Source organism: Sebastes fasciatus, chromosome 24, assembly GCF_043250625.1.
Source record: "Sebastes fasciatus isolate fSebFas1 chromosome 24, fSebFas1.pri, whole genome shotgun sequence".
NCBI lineage: Eukaryota > Metazoa > Chordata > Actinopteri > Perciformes > Sebastidae > Sebastes > Sebastes fasciatus.
In genome coordinates, this window is record NC_133818.1 from 3,743,077 (window position 1) to 3,757,648 (window position 14,572).

The 14,572-nt window shown below is 42.9% G+C and overlaps 1 protein-coding gene across 4 annotated transcripts in view; it reads right to left on the reverse strand.

Moving 5' to 3' along the window:
* The window catches only part of zeb2b (zinc finger E-box binding homeobox 2b), an 89,764-nt gene that overhangs the window by 17,949 nt on the left and 57,243 nt on the right, over nt 1-14,572 (reverse strand). For 2 of the 4 annotated variants that reach the window (XM_074627485.1, XM_074627487.1), the window contains 2 exons: nt 5,154-5,405; nt 396-464 (listed from right to left, as the gene is read on the reverse strand). In XM_074627485.1, coding sequence (XP_074483586.1) covers nt 396-464; nt 5,154-5,405 — 321 coding nt within the window. Of the gene's footprint in view, nt 1-395; nt 465-5,153; nt 5,409-14,572 lie in introns of all 4 variants that reach the window. The other 2 variants (XM_074627486.1, XM_074627484.1) reach the window with 1 other exon arrangement.

Below are 14,572 nucleotides of genomic sequence, written 5' to 3' on the forward strand. Positions count from 1 at the left end.
GTTTGGTGGCTTAATGGAAAATGGCAGGTAGGGTTCGGTTCCACCAGGAGTCGGCAACGGGACGCAAACACACACTGAGGCTCACCAAGAAGGCTGGAACCAGCACGTTTCACGCTTTAAGAACCATGAATCTGGATGTTAAGTATTTCAATATTTACTGCCGGACAAAAAAGAGTCTGACTTTTGAATACATAAGCTACAATACACGTCTATATCCATGCAACTTTCCTCAATAGCAATCCCTAAAGGTTCTGAAAAAACAGACTGTAGACTTGAGCAACCCATGACGAGATGTTGTAAGCAGACATTGCTTCGTTTTAAAGGCACACAAGCCAAAAAAGATTGTGACAGAAAGTACACTGCAAGACAAAATTCAACATCTTCAGTCAACTCACCTGTACCGTTTCCAACTGCCTGCAAAGTGGCGTCAGGCCCCAGGGTGTCGAAATCATCTTTTATTTCATCTGCACAGAAACAGAGAAGAGGAGAAAAGGGGGTGAGAGAGGGGAGAGAGGGAGGGGTGAGTACCTCGTTGCACCATGCAAACCAACAAACGCTGACAATGAGGCCTTTAAGAAGAAGGTATGGAGAAAGCAATAAAGGCACCGCTGTGCATCGCAGCGCGCCGCGGCTTTGTTCGGCATGCTTAATGAATGCTATCATCTGGGCCAGACAGTGACTTATTTACCTTTAACATGACAACAAGCGGTGGGGGAGGCGAAGAAAGCTTCAATCGCCAAACAGAGCGATTAAATACAACACGGAGCACATCCACCTGAGCAATCATAGAGCTCCAGCCAACACGCCGGCTGAGCTTATTACTCCCTGGCTGTGACGCCGCGGCAATCCTCTGCATGCAGGATCACGCTTGTTTTATCATATGTCATTTGGTGGATGCTTTTCCTCCAAAGCTGCTTGGGAGTATTGTGAGCGCACACATTCTTTTGATTTGCCAGCGGAGAGTTAGTGCCTCGCTACCAGCTAAGAAGAATACAACCCTTAACCACAAATTAAGAGTTTTAGTTGCACAAACATTTCTCAGGGGCAGGAATAACCTCATTGGTTGGGGTAAACCTCAGGTGGGTGGAGACAAAGAATTAAAGTCCTCTGGTAGAGTATGTTGACAACATGTTAAATAAAACTAGGCTACAGGTTGAGATCAATACTTACTGGGTAAAAACTCATCTCTATTTCTACTGTTTATCCATTACTTTCAGCTCGGACTTTTTGGTCCCACCCACTGAGATTTACATGAACCAATCTGAGAAATGTTTGAGTAACTACCCCTCGTGGAGCGTTGGTTTAAACAGCACAGGTTCTTACTGCCAATCAGGATAATGGCAGGCAGTCTGTGCAGATATTGTCCTGGCACAGGTGAGGACGTGGCTGTAAATAAACGGTGGATTGACAGGCTCGTAAACAGACCCTCTTCTGACAAATTCATCCCTCCACGGTCGACGGGAGGACACCGACTGGACAATCAGCTTAAGAAGTCCCCGGTCCCTCCTTCCTGCCTCGTCGGTAAAAATTAAATCAAGGTGCTTCCGAGAACACGGGGGGAAAAAGGAACAAAAAACCTGCATTGTGTGCTTTACACGCATCTGTTCTTGCTCTGCTGCTCCTGCAAGGACGTTACAAGCGTTGCATTGTTACAGATCCACAGCAGGATCTGATGTATCTGACTCTCCCTCAGCTATTAAACAAAGATGAGCGCCTACATTATAGAAACCTGGCTGAGATGTGACAGGAAAGGTGGTGGGTGTATTGTGTATAATAATGTTATCCTGCTACACAAAAGCCAGAAGCAAAACACTTTTGTATTTTTAGTTGAACACAATGGGTTTAATAGTTGTGGAATGCTTTCTAAGGCTCGCAATCCCGGGTTTTCTTGAAATTAAAGATTTGGCTTCTGCGGTGAAATGATAAATACCCCTGTCAATGGCTTCACAGAATAATGACAGACTCTTCTGCAGGGGTATGTCCTAGTTTAACTTTCCCCTTGCTGGCGTTTTTTTTTCTGAACATTTGATTGCACGTCTGCCAAACAGCATCCAAACCACAGTTGCAGTATGAGAAAATGAATGGGTTTTAAACAACATAAATTAAGCTATGACAAAACAAAACAGATAAAAAAAAACCTCCACCACAGATTAAAATATACCCACATGTATCAGATATCAGCTCGTATGAAAAACTCCCCGCTTTCACGCCGAACACGGTGAAAACTCCCTCACATTTCTGCGTCCTCGTAGGCACCGTGTTTGCTTTGGGTAATCAAATTTGGCTGCATACTTTTAGTCTGACGCAAGGGGATGACCGGTGGGATTTACTGGCCCTCCACTCTCCCCTATTTACCTTGGAAAACTTTTGTTATCTGTGGTCTGAAAGGAGGGACGGCTGCTTCCAGTAGGAGGTAGGCTAATACCACGTACACCTCACTGCTACGGCCTCTGGCACACATAACATGTATAAAACCATGCCAAAGTGTCATTGTAGGGACTCATGCTGCTGCTGCATGACTAGTTCCAGAGCTGTGTCTCTTTGAGTATCTCAAATGTGCACAACATATAAAAAATGTCACAAAGAAAAGGGAAAAAAAGAGGGATTCGATTTCTTCAGGAGTCATTTATGCCACAAATATGCACTTATTTTAGGTCATGGAAAGCATTTTGGACGTCCGCTAAATGCTGGTGTTTTGTCTGCAGTAAATCACAGAGGACGTGAGGCAGTAAGGTACACACCTCCTTGAAGAGCGATGTTGAGGTTTGAGACTCAGGAGGAGTCCAGAATACCTTTGGCCAGACCGTAATTCCACCTATTTTCATAGCAGCTCTGATGCTGTTTATTTTGAAAACATTCCTATTTTTACGGCCGGTCACCGCAGTCGCTTTAAAGTTCTGCCTTTGTGCCTCATTTATCCTGAATCTGCACACAATAGCTTCACAGTCTCAGACACAAAACAACCATCGCTGATATTTTTACACTGCAGATATTTTGTGTCAATCCCTTCGAATGTGAGCAGCCAAAGAAAACAGTGTTTTTTATTCTTGGCAGGCTGGAAAAGCATCTGAAACACGACACTAACTGAAAAACGTGAGAAACTCCTGGATGCACTAGGTGTTTAAATGGCAAATTAATATCTCCAAAGACAACAAGAACCACTGTTTGATCAAAAACAGAAGGACACATTTGGCAAAAACGTCATAAAACAGAACTTTTTCTTTCCAAATAACGTGTCTCCAGCAAACATGAGGAAAAGAAGTGGTGTTTTTAAAGCCAACGTTAAGTCAGAAATCCTTGACGCCCTAGAGAGGAGTTTAAAAAGGGCAAAGGGAGAACGCAGGTGATTTATTTGAAAATGTCTGTCAGTGATAATGATGTCATGCTTTCCAGCACATCGCGTCCAGCCTCAATGTGGGATGAAGGAATGTCAAGGACAACGCCAGACACAAGACTCTGATTGTGCCCTGGATCGACGATAAACTTTTTTTCTTACACGCAATACTCTGAAACTCATCTGAAGTGTGTTGCTGTATTGCAGAAGACACTTTTAAAGCATCACAACACATGTAATGAGTCCTCGGAGCGTCTGGTTGTGTTTTTGGGCGACATTTGTCCACACTTTTACTGCCAAACTTCTGAAGACATTCACTCACACGTCCAAGAGCTACGTAAAAACCCTTGATAGGGGAGTGACGAGCAAATCAGTCGGAGCAGGAAGGAGGGGGGGTGCTGACTTATCTCAGGCCTAAGTTATGTGCTGAGGTATCACTGTAGACACTTAGGCACCGAGCAAGAAGAAAAAAAAAAACAGGCTGGGAAACACAGCACCCGCAAGATTGGGAAAGAGACTCCCAAACGCTCTAATGAACTCGCCTTGCTCTCCGAAATATGTCAGACACTTTATCACACAAGAAGCATATTATCTGGGAATTGCAACATAGTTGAATTACAGACATTATGGCACCGCGGGTCTTTATCAAATAAACAATTACCGTATGCAACGACAGCTTGTTTATCCTTTATCTTGATTTATTTACCAAACTGTCTTTCCTCCCCCCCCCCTTAAGGAGCCGATATGAACTGTTATTTAGAAGTTTTTTTCATCCCTAATAAATGTGCAATTTTCCCCCATATTAAAATTTAAGACTGCTGAATGTTCCTCCGTTTTTCGGCGGCGTGCACAGCTAGTTCATTAGCAGAAATGAATAGCGGAGCCCAGCTCATTTAAATTGGCTGTCTTACATGACTTCTCGCCGTACTCTGTTCCTGTCACATGCTTCCAAGAATCATTGACTCTTATTATACATGTAAATGGCTATCATAAAAATAAAAATTTCATTTAAGATTGTTAATGACTTTTTGCAGCAGTCTGGCTTCCTTTAATGATTATACCCTGCCCCCTAATTAAAAGTATTTATCTTTCAAGCATCCGTGACCGAGGCCCCGGCAATCGGAGTCGCTCAACAAAGAGACGATAAGTCAGTCAAGTTTGGGAGGTGTCACCTGGCGGGGATTAGGAGCGTGATAGGGAGGAGGCGTCGCTGCTGAAACGCCATAAACACTGATACACTCGGAGTAAGAGTAGCCTCACATGTCTCACATCTGAAACATTGAATCACATCAACCACATTCTGCTGCTTTTCATTTTCTGCAGCAGCTCTCTGCAGGCTTTTTTACATTACTGTAAATATTTTTTGTTGTTTGGCTCAGAGGCAGGACTTTTCTCTAAGCGTGAACCAAATGGTCTCCGTCGCTCACAGAGAAACTGTTTATCGCGTCTGTCTGCTGAGGGAGCATCATCGGGGCTCCGCCGTCAGACCTGGCTCAAGCACTGTTTGCACGCCGCTTCGTGGGGTTTGTTTAAGTCTACTCGGGCACCAGATGGGTGGGGTTTACGGCGTAAGACGACACCGCGAGTGGCAGGATGTGCACACATTCGCTGTGAAGTATCTGGAAGTCAGCTTAGTGGTAGCTTTGGTGATTGACGGCTCACCTGAACCCCACACATCTGGTGGAGAACAAAGGCTAGATGTGTTTTAGTGCCAGAAATATTGAAAAGTTATTTTATCATTTTATGGGCCCTTTTGTGCTTTTTAGAGGTCACGTGTCTCACACCACAAATAGTATAGTTTGGACGTCCAGACACTCACCAGTACCGTCGACGGAGGCACTCAGCATGTCGTTGTCAGGCCAGATGTGCTCCACGCCGCTGTCCCTCATCTCGTCGTCCTCCTCCTCCTTGGTCAGCAGGCCGTGGCTCTCGGCACGCGGCGAGGCCTCCGGGTTGGTGAGGCTGGCCGGGCTGCCCCCGCCGTTGATCAGGGGGTCTTCCTCGGACACCGGCAGCTTGTCCTCCTCCTCTGTCTCTGAGCCCGTCTCCACCACATTCTCGTAGTTCAGAGCTGTAACACACAGAGACACAAAGGAAGGTCAGCAAAGGAGAGACGTAACGTGGTGTAACGTTATATATGACCGAGGGACGGGGTGGCAGCTCGTAATGATATTGATGAAGGAATGTAGGCGTAGACTTTGGAAACATAAAGTGACAGAGGAATCTGAGAAGGGATTTGACTTGTTTTGGAAATTGAGGTTTATTCCCAGATTAAAAAGGTCACCCCACATCACTGCTCGGTCCAAGGCGTAGGCGCTTCTTTCTCTTTTTTTTTTTTTTGTGGGTTACACCCCAATTACAGCATCCGCGACTGGAATCTGTGACTGAACCGCAGCGGTGGGCAGACAGCTGTCGAGGAGATGCGAGCCAAAATAGCCACTAATTTTCAGTCCTGCTCACATGCCTGGGATGCCAACGAGCTGCACCTTTCAGGACGGCTCTGCTGCCGGAGCATTGCCGCCACGTCTGAGATGCTCCGCATAGCTCGCACAATATGACAAATGTTGTTGCTATGCATACAAAAGGCTTAACCTATAGTCATTTAGATTATTCAGCACATGTACCCCTCGGATGTCTTCACATTTGCATCGTTCAGTGAACTGTGAACATAAATGTTTCCTAACATATGAAAATATAATGATAGGACTTGAGGCCTATTGAGGAGGTAGACTCACACACACACACACACACACACACACACACACACACACACTCAAAAGCAGCATCAGCAGGGCCCGCCCGCTTCCATAACACCAACACATATGTCTGCTTTTCTTAAAATAGACGGCCTGTAAATGAATAAGGGGCTGTGAACTCAATCAAAGGTGGCTCGCGTGCAAATTAGTCACCAACATCGGCAGGTTCGCCGCAGCGTAAATCGTGGCAGAAACGGGTACGTCAGAAGACTAACTGGCGAGGCGCAGATGGAGCGCGAGGCGAGCCAGAAGCATGGCATCAACACGGGGACACACCTCATTGGCAGCTTGTGCAAGAATGTTCTGCGGTGGGAGCCGATCATGGGAGGACCCAGACTTTGAGCCACCATGGCGAAGAAGCTTTTTAATGTGTTGAATTTATGTTTCTGAGCAATAAAAAAAGCTGCAGCACGCTCATAAGTCTGTGGTGGAAATCAACACATTTATATCTAATAGATTGTTTTATAAATGGTGTTTAATATGCAGCTTTTTACGTGCCATATTTTGTCCTGAAAGTGTCGCTGCCTCTTGAACTTCCCCAGAATCAAGAAGTCCATGCATGACATTATCCATATGAAAAGATAAGCCTCCCCACATCTCCTCCTAACACGTCTCCCTACGATTGACTGGTCCGCACTTGCCTTCAGCGAACAACTGCACAACAGGTGCAAATTAAAATGAAAACAGGGCTTTCAAACGTGGGAGGGGAGGCAGGCGGGAGGGAGGAGGAGGAGGGAGGAGGAGGAGGAGGAGGAGGAGGGTGGGAGTGCGGTGACCTGCCTCGAATACCAATCGACAGAAGAAACAAAACCTTTTCAAGAGGTGTGATCACAAGGGTTTAGGCAAGTTCAGACTCAGTAATGCTCCTTGGAGATGACAAAAAAGGCAGCGGAGGCTGGAGACCAGGAGACGTTAGGACTCCTGGGTGGTCCACCTTGGTACAACTCATATTGTGCTTTTATTTGAAAGGATATATATTGAAAGAGGGAACCTGTTTAGCTTCACATATTGATGATTGAAACTTGGGAATCAACGCAAAACAATAAAATGATCATTTGAGGCCCGTCAGACCTGAGTTTTCTCAGCCATGTCCCATCAGCTCTGTGTCCCCCAGCCTCCAGAGGAGGGAGGGGGCTGGTAGAACAAAAGGCCAAGAGGCTTGGGAAGCTATCAACCCGTCGCTGTGAACCTGATCTCTGGATGCAGATTCAATGACGGCGGAGCAGGGGCCGGCTGAATGAAATTATCTAAGGCTGGACAGGTTTTAAAGGGCCTATTCTTCCCCAATAAAAGGAGCGAGGGAGCTTCTTTTTGTTTAGCAACACATCCACCGCGGCAACGCACACCGTTCTGACTCCCACATGCACCATTGTGGATCAAACTTTTCAGGGCATGATTGAGAAAAAAAAGTCCAAAGTGGAGCCTTCATTTTTATTTCTGTCTCCTGCTGTTTTTTCTCCCGTGACGTCTTGTTCTCAAGTTTCTGAACACATTTAAGCGTGGGGGCGTTGAACTGTCTACAGTAGACGCAATCTACTGTCTCCTCCGCATTCAACGTATACCTCCAAGAAGGCGAAATGACAGTGGGGTGCTCGTCAAGTCAAACGCGTAGTATTAACGTCAAGAAAGCCGCCATTGTTTAGGTGCCACCGCTGACAAGAGCCTTGAAGAAGCATCTATTGGTATTGTGTCACGCAACAAAGTAATTCTAACCTACTAATATTTCGCAGGCAGTTATTTCGCCGCCCTCCCCCCCCTTCCAAACCTCGCTCTTAATCAGCCTTTTGTGCTGCTGAGGAGAGAGAAAGACAAAGAAAAGATAATGTTTACTCCTTTTCTTACCTTAAGTGTCATCCTCAACAAAAGCATCTGACGTCTTACAAACTCCTGCTACCTGTTTGCTTTCTGTTTTATTCCTCCCGCCGTTTAAAGGTAAATAAAAGGAGCCTCTTTGACTTGGAGATAATTAAAATGACACATGTAACAGCGTTGTTTAATACGGGGTTTTAAACTATCTGACATAACCCTTTCACAGGCCTGGCATTATGGTGTCACTCAGAGAGAGCACAGAGAGGAGAGGAATATTGTGTATTGATTAGGATGGCTGGAAGCATCAGCGGTGACAGAGCAGAGAGCAAAGTCTTATTAAAATCCCATCATTTCTTTCATGAAGATAAATACAGAAGAAGAAGCCGTGGCAGTTGTATTCTGCATATACTGAGAAGAATTAATCTGAAATCTGAAATGATTGTGTTTACAAAGCTTCAGGTTTGACAGCCAGCGAATGAACCAGTGATCAAAACAGCCTTTAATGTTGGAGTCCTAATCGACTCTCTCCGTCTGACCACACGCTGCATTCAAAGACACCCAAAGTCACTCGGAGGAATACGCGGCCACCGAGTCGTGCTTTTGATAATGACCCCATGCATCTGTTTGTGGAGAAACTTTGCGTGGTATGTATGCCAGGAATTTCTTTCAAACTGAGAGTCAGAAAATGAGCTTGTGTTCACATTTGTTGAACGGGAATTTACTTTTAGGTCTTGTAGAGGTGATGAAATGTAAAGTGCCAGGTTTCATTACCCTCATATTCAGTAATACAACACCATTAAACTAAAGAGAAAGGAGAGTTTTAGGTATTTAGGTACCCTTACAACTAAACTGCATAACCAAATGAGAGAACTTTTCTCCTATTTAAAACATATTTAAACGTAATAATCTTCCCTTCTGCAGCTCTAAAAGCCGAGTTCAGAGGTGCTACACCTGCACTCTGCCGAGGAAAACCATTTGACAACGCTAACAGGTATAATCACATTTATTTAACACTCCCAGAGTAGTCGTCCAGCGCCCAGAGGAGGCTGCACTAACAGCCTTCCTGCCAGAGAGAAGGAGAGCTCTTTCTGTCGGTGGAGGTGATGGCTGCAGGGAGAATGACTAACACCCACGTTGGCGCTCTCACGCTAACCCCGGCTGACTTTTTAGTCGAGTGTCGGGGCTTAGCTCCAGGTGACACGCTCGGCCTCCTACGCCGATAATGAGCCAGGACATTCTCCCTATTGGACGATAACTGCTCACGCTCGCTCCCTGTCTCATGAATGTGAGCCAAGCGGATCACCTGGATGGCTGCGAGGGAGATGGGGGAGCAGTGTGTGTGTGTGTGTGTGTGTGTGTGGGAGGGCATTAAGGTGGAAGCGAGGTCGCTGCCTCGTGGCTACGGCCGGCGGTAGTGGATTCTCATGATGACCTTTTGTCTGCCATTGTTCCTGTCTGCAACAGTTTAAACACTTCCTCGGGTAAGTCTTACTCCTGTCTGATGGAAACCTCACACCTACATGAAGACACTTTACATTAACTACTTATTCTTTTACGGACTCTTGGTTGCTTTTACTTTTGCTTTTTGTCACCGTTTTTTATTAGGGCTGTCAAAGTTAATGCGCTAATAACACGTTAACGCAAATTCGTTTTTAATACCACTAATTTCTTTATCGCCACTTCGCGATTTTTAGGTTGTAGCGGGCTCAGTTTTAAAGCTAGAGTGAAGATCCTGGCATCATATGAAACTAGGAAACCTAATGAATCCATCGGTACCAACCATGTCACACTGACACACTGACAGCTGTTGTTGCCTGTTGGGCTGCAGTTTGCCATGTTATGATTTGAGCATATTGTTTTATGCTAAATGCAGTACCTGTGAGGGTTTCTGGACAATATCTGTCATTGTTTTGTGTTGTTAATTGATTTCCAACAATAAATATATACATACATTTGCATAAAGCAGCATATTTGTATATTTGTAGTATTAAATACTTGACAAATCTCCCTTTAAGGTACATTTTGAACAGATAAATAATCGATTGACGACCCAATTCTTGATATATTCTTGTATTTGCCTCTAACACAAGCAGCCCGTTCTCATTCACTGAGGCTTTGTCACGGCGGTCAGCATTCAAGCGTAACTACAATGTAAACCTATCCACGTCAATATTAAACACTCAGGGAAAGTGCTGGCCCTATTCCTTGGAATAAAACGCCTAAATAACTACCCAAAATGAATCAGGAGCGGCTCTTCAACCATAAGACATATATGCATACATACGGTCTCTTTTGAAAGGTAAGAAGATAAGAAATATGAATTAATTGTAAGTAACTTAAACTGAACTTACGTTTCAGTTTCACGTTACAATCAGCTGTTCGTTGGTGTCCCGTGTTCACAACGTCAAGCCACATTTAAACTGTACAAATATAGTTATTTTAAACACAACCATGTTTTTCTTTTATTGCCTGAACCTAAGCAAGTGTTTTTGTTTAATTCACGACATTAAGAACGGGTTTACTTCGACCGATGAGTCTGACAAAGACGCTGCCATCGAGAAATAAAACCTTTTATAAAATATTTGTTAGTAATTACAGATTAAGACACAAAAAAACATCTATTTATAGGAGAAAATAAAATTCAGATTAAGCAAAACACAGTTGGCTTTAACTGTTTGACCAAACTGGTGAACTTTTAAAGATTAAATGTTTAAAATAAATCCTCAGGTAATGATTTTCCCTCAGTGCCGTGTAGGAGTGAACTGAAACCCAGAGTGACGCCAGACAAAAGAATAGCAGACATGTTTGGATATTTTGTGCTATCTTGTCTCAGTATAATGGTGCGACGGAGCACAAGGGGCAAATCAGGGCCAAGTCGGTGAAAGGACGGTGGCAGAGGGCAAACAAAAGCCCTGAAAGGAGACAGAGAGAGAGTGAGGGGTGAGGGGAGGGGGGGAGACGATGAATGGTGAAAACTCAGTGAAGTGTAAACGCAACCTGGGAGTGTGTGTGTGTGTGTGTGTCTGTCTGGCCAGTGTGTGTGTGTGTGTGCATATACAGGGGGGAGGGGTGTCGCTGAAAAGTGAAGTGTTTGACTGATATGAGTTGTTCAGCACGACGACTTTTCTCTTTAAATTAAGAGGAAACAACAGTAAAATAAGTCTCTCTGCGTGGTGAGAAGAAACATAATTCACATTAATAAGTCTAATAAATTAGTTAAATAAAAGCCTGACTGTTTTAAAGCCCAATAAACTAAAGTATTACTAAAGTAATCAGCATCTTCCAGGAGGGTAAAAACCTCTCAAACTGAATACAAAAGTAGTCTGAAGCTGCACATCTCCTCTTGTAGCTGCATCGACGGGTAAACAGTTAATTAGAATAGAATAGAAAATACTTTATTGTCTTCTTTTTGCAGACAAAAGGAAGAAATTTGTGTTTGGTTTGCATGTGCAAAAACTGCTATTAAAAAGGGTACATTAAAAGACAACATATCACATCCAGACAGGACACATTAAAACACATTTACAGGTACCAGGACTCAATCAAGGTTAAATAAATAGATATAAAGTGTTGTGTGCGGAGGTGGCAATGTCTGATTTTAAAGGTATGGCTGTGGTCATCTAAGATCTAATTCAACATTTACAACCCAAACTGTAGTTACAACACTAAAACTTCCATTTAACTTAATTCCCCATGTTTTTTAGGGTGGTGGCATCATAAAATATGGTGACAGGCGTTCAAAACTTCACTGGCAAACCTCAACAGAAGACACTATTTTGCGAGGTCCATACCCATATTGTTGTGTGACGGTATAAACAGAATTGTGACAGTGACAAATTTAGAAACAGCAAAAAATCACCGCATTGTGAAATAGGAAAGTTTGGGATTCGGTGTGGATAAACTCAGACATTGATATCATTTTAAATTGACGTGCGATGAGAAGACCTTTAGACCAAATGTTTCTCTTTAAACCCCCGACACTACATATAACACACCTAAATGATTTAAACTTCCAGCACGTCGTCGCCACGCATCCGTCACCTCGCCGCTGGGTTTTGTCCGTGAGGAGACCCTCGCAGCAGCTCTGACTCTAATTCAATTAAAGTCCCATTTATTTGCGGAGGAGGCCGGAGCAACAGGCTGGGAGAGGGGACGGGGGGGAGACAGAGCGAGGCACAGAAAGCTGCAAGGTTTGCTCAACAGCTCAGAGGTCCCACCTTTGCTGGGTCCTGCATGGATTCACCATCTGTGCCCCCCTTCCTCCTCCTCCTCTTCCTCCTCCTCCTCCTCCCCCAGCTCACACATGTTCCTGCCTCCAACAAATGTTCGAAGTAAACCCCCCTCCACCTCCCTCCTCTACCTCCTCCTCCTCCTCGTCACACAAGCCAAAGAAGAAGAATAAAAAAGACACACAAAAGCTTCCCCTGGCTGCCCTCAGGACTCCCAGGCCAGGAGAGTGGGAGGGAGGATTGAGAGAGGAAGAGGAGGAAGGGGAGGAAGAGGAGGCAGGGGGGAGCCACTGAGGGTTATATATTTTATCCTGGCTCAGGTGAGCCTCCTGATGTTACCCTGACACACGTCAAGCAACGGCAAGAGGGGTGAAAAAAACGGTTAAAATTAGAAAATTTAATTTATTTGATAATTTCCCAGAATAATTAGAGTTAATATGGGTTAATTAATATGCAAATCTCTCAGCAGATGTTCGGCAGCAAGGCAGCGCGCGGCGGAGGAAAAACAGCCCCCTTCTACTTTCTCCTGCCTGGTTTTGGCTGTCAGTTATTGGGCCGTAATTACTGTAACTAACCAAATACACACTGAGGAGGGAAAAAAAGAAAACGTTTGCCGGGTGAACTGCTTCCAGTTTTGGAGTCGACGCAGGCGAAGCGCTGCTTCTCACACACATAAGAGAGACCATCGCTAATTTCCCCTCCACTATAAAGGCCCTTTTTATGCTCCCAGCTGAATGAATGCAGCGAGCACTTTAAACTATTTGCGAGGCTTTGTGTGCGTGTGTGTGTGCGTGTGTGTGTGTATATAAATGTAAAGAAGAAGAAGAAGCAGCGACTACGGTGACAAGAGCACCTGCACGTTAATATAGACGAGCTAATAAAGCAGATGTGAGGAATCTGTCTCGCCATAATAAAAGGACGTGTGTGTTTACGTGTTTGCAGCTGAATACTGATAAACATGCATATATTAATATGAGACGCTGCAGCGGTAAAAAATTGCAAAAAATAAAACACATTTTAGTTTTAGTTGGAGTTTTTGGGCATCTTAGTTGTTGCTTTTTTATTTTGATAAATTCACTAACAAATTATATGTTTCCCAAACATGAACATAACGCAAATCTGCAAAATTTGTACACTTTTATTTAATAATTTAACAATTAATCCATCAGTTAATCGACAGAAAAAAATCCACAACAAATTTGTCTGGTTGTTGAGAAAATAGGTCAAATATTCACCGGTTTTAAACATTAATCTGCTTTTAAAATGTGAGAATTTGCTGTTTTTTTCTGTTTTAAATTTAATATTTTTTAATTTTAAACTGTTTTATAAAGACGTTACTCTTTAAAAAAAGCTCTGGGGGCTTAAAATGCACATTTTTCTCAAAATAAATAAAATAAAATAAATAATCAACAACAAATTTGATTGAATGTTTAAGTCAAATATTCACAGGTTTTAAATATTCACCCAATTTTAAATAATTGTAAATTGAATATCTTTAAATTTCAGATTGTTTACTTTGAGATCTGGAAGCTTACGACAAGCATTTTTCTCTATTTTCTGACTATTTATAGACTAATAGACTCGATCAAGTAATCAAAAAATAAAATAATCACTAGTTGCAACCGTAGAATTTCTAAAATTCTAAATTCTGTTCTAGAATTTAATAATGAATATGTCATCAACAACAAATTTGATTGATTGTTTAAGTAATTTTTGAGCAAACAGGTGAAATATTTACTTACATTTTTATGTTTCTATTTTACGTAATTGTAAATTTAACATCTTTAAATTTTAAACAGTTTTTAAAGACGTCATCCTGAGCTCTGGTCGTTTAAAATAGACATTTTTCTCTATATTCTGACATTTTATAGACTAAATAATTGATCAATTAATCTAAAAAAACAATCCAGAGATTCATGGATAATGAAAATAATCACTAGTTTTAGCCCTAGAAGGAAGAATTTCTAAATTCTGTTTCATAATTTAATAATTAATACATCATCAACAACAAATTTGACTGAACGTTTAAGTCATTTTTGAGCAAACAGGTGAAATATTCACAGGTTTCCTATTTTACGCAATTTTAAATTGAATATCTTTAAATTCTTGACTGTTTTTAAGACGTCACTTTGAGCTCTGGGAGCTACTTTCTGACATTTTACAGACTAAATAATTGATCAATTCATCTAAAAAAGAATCAAGATATTCATTGATAATGGAAATAATCAGCAGGATGAAGAATCTCTCTCGTCTGGTTTGTATTCTTGTGGGAGGAGGGAAGGGTTACCTTTAATAGAAAGATTTAATTCATGAATTCTCCCCTGGGGAGGGAGGAAAATATAAGAGCCTATCTCAGGGTTCTCCTGTGGTCAGCTCTCTTCAATAATAATGTGTTTCCGATAGCAGCCAGTGTGTGTGTGTGTGTGTGTGTGTGTGTGTGTGTG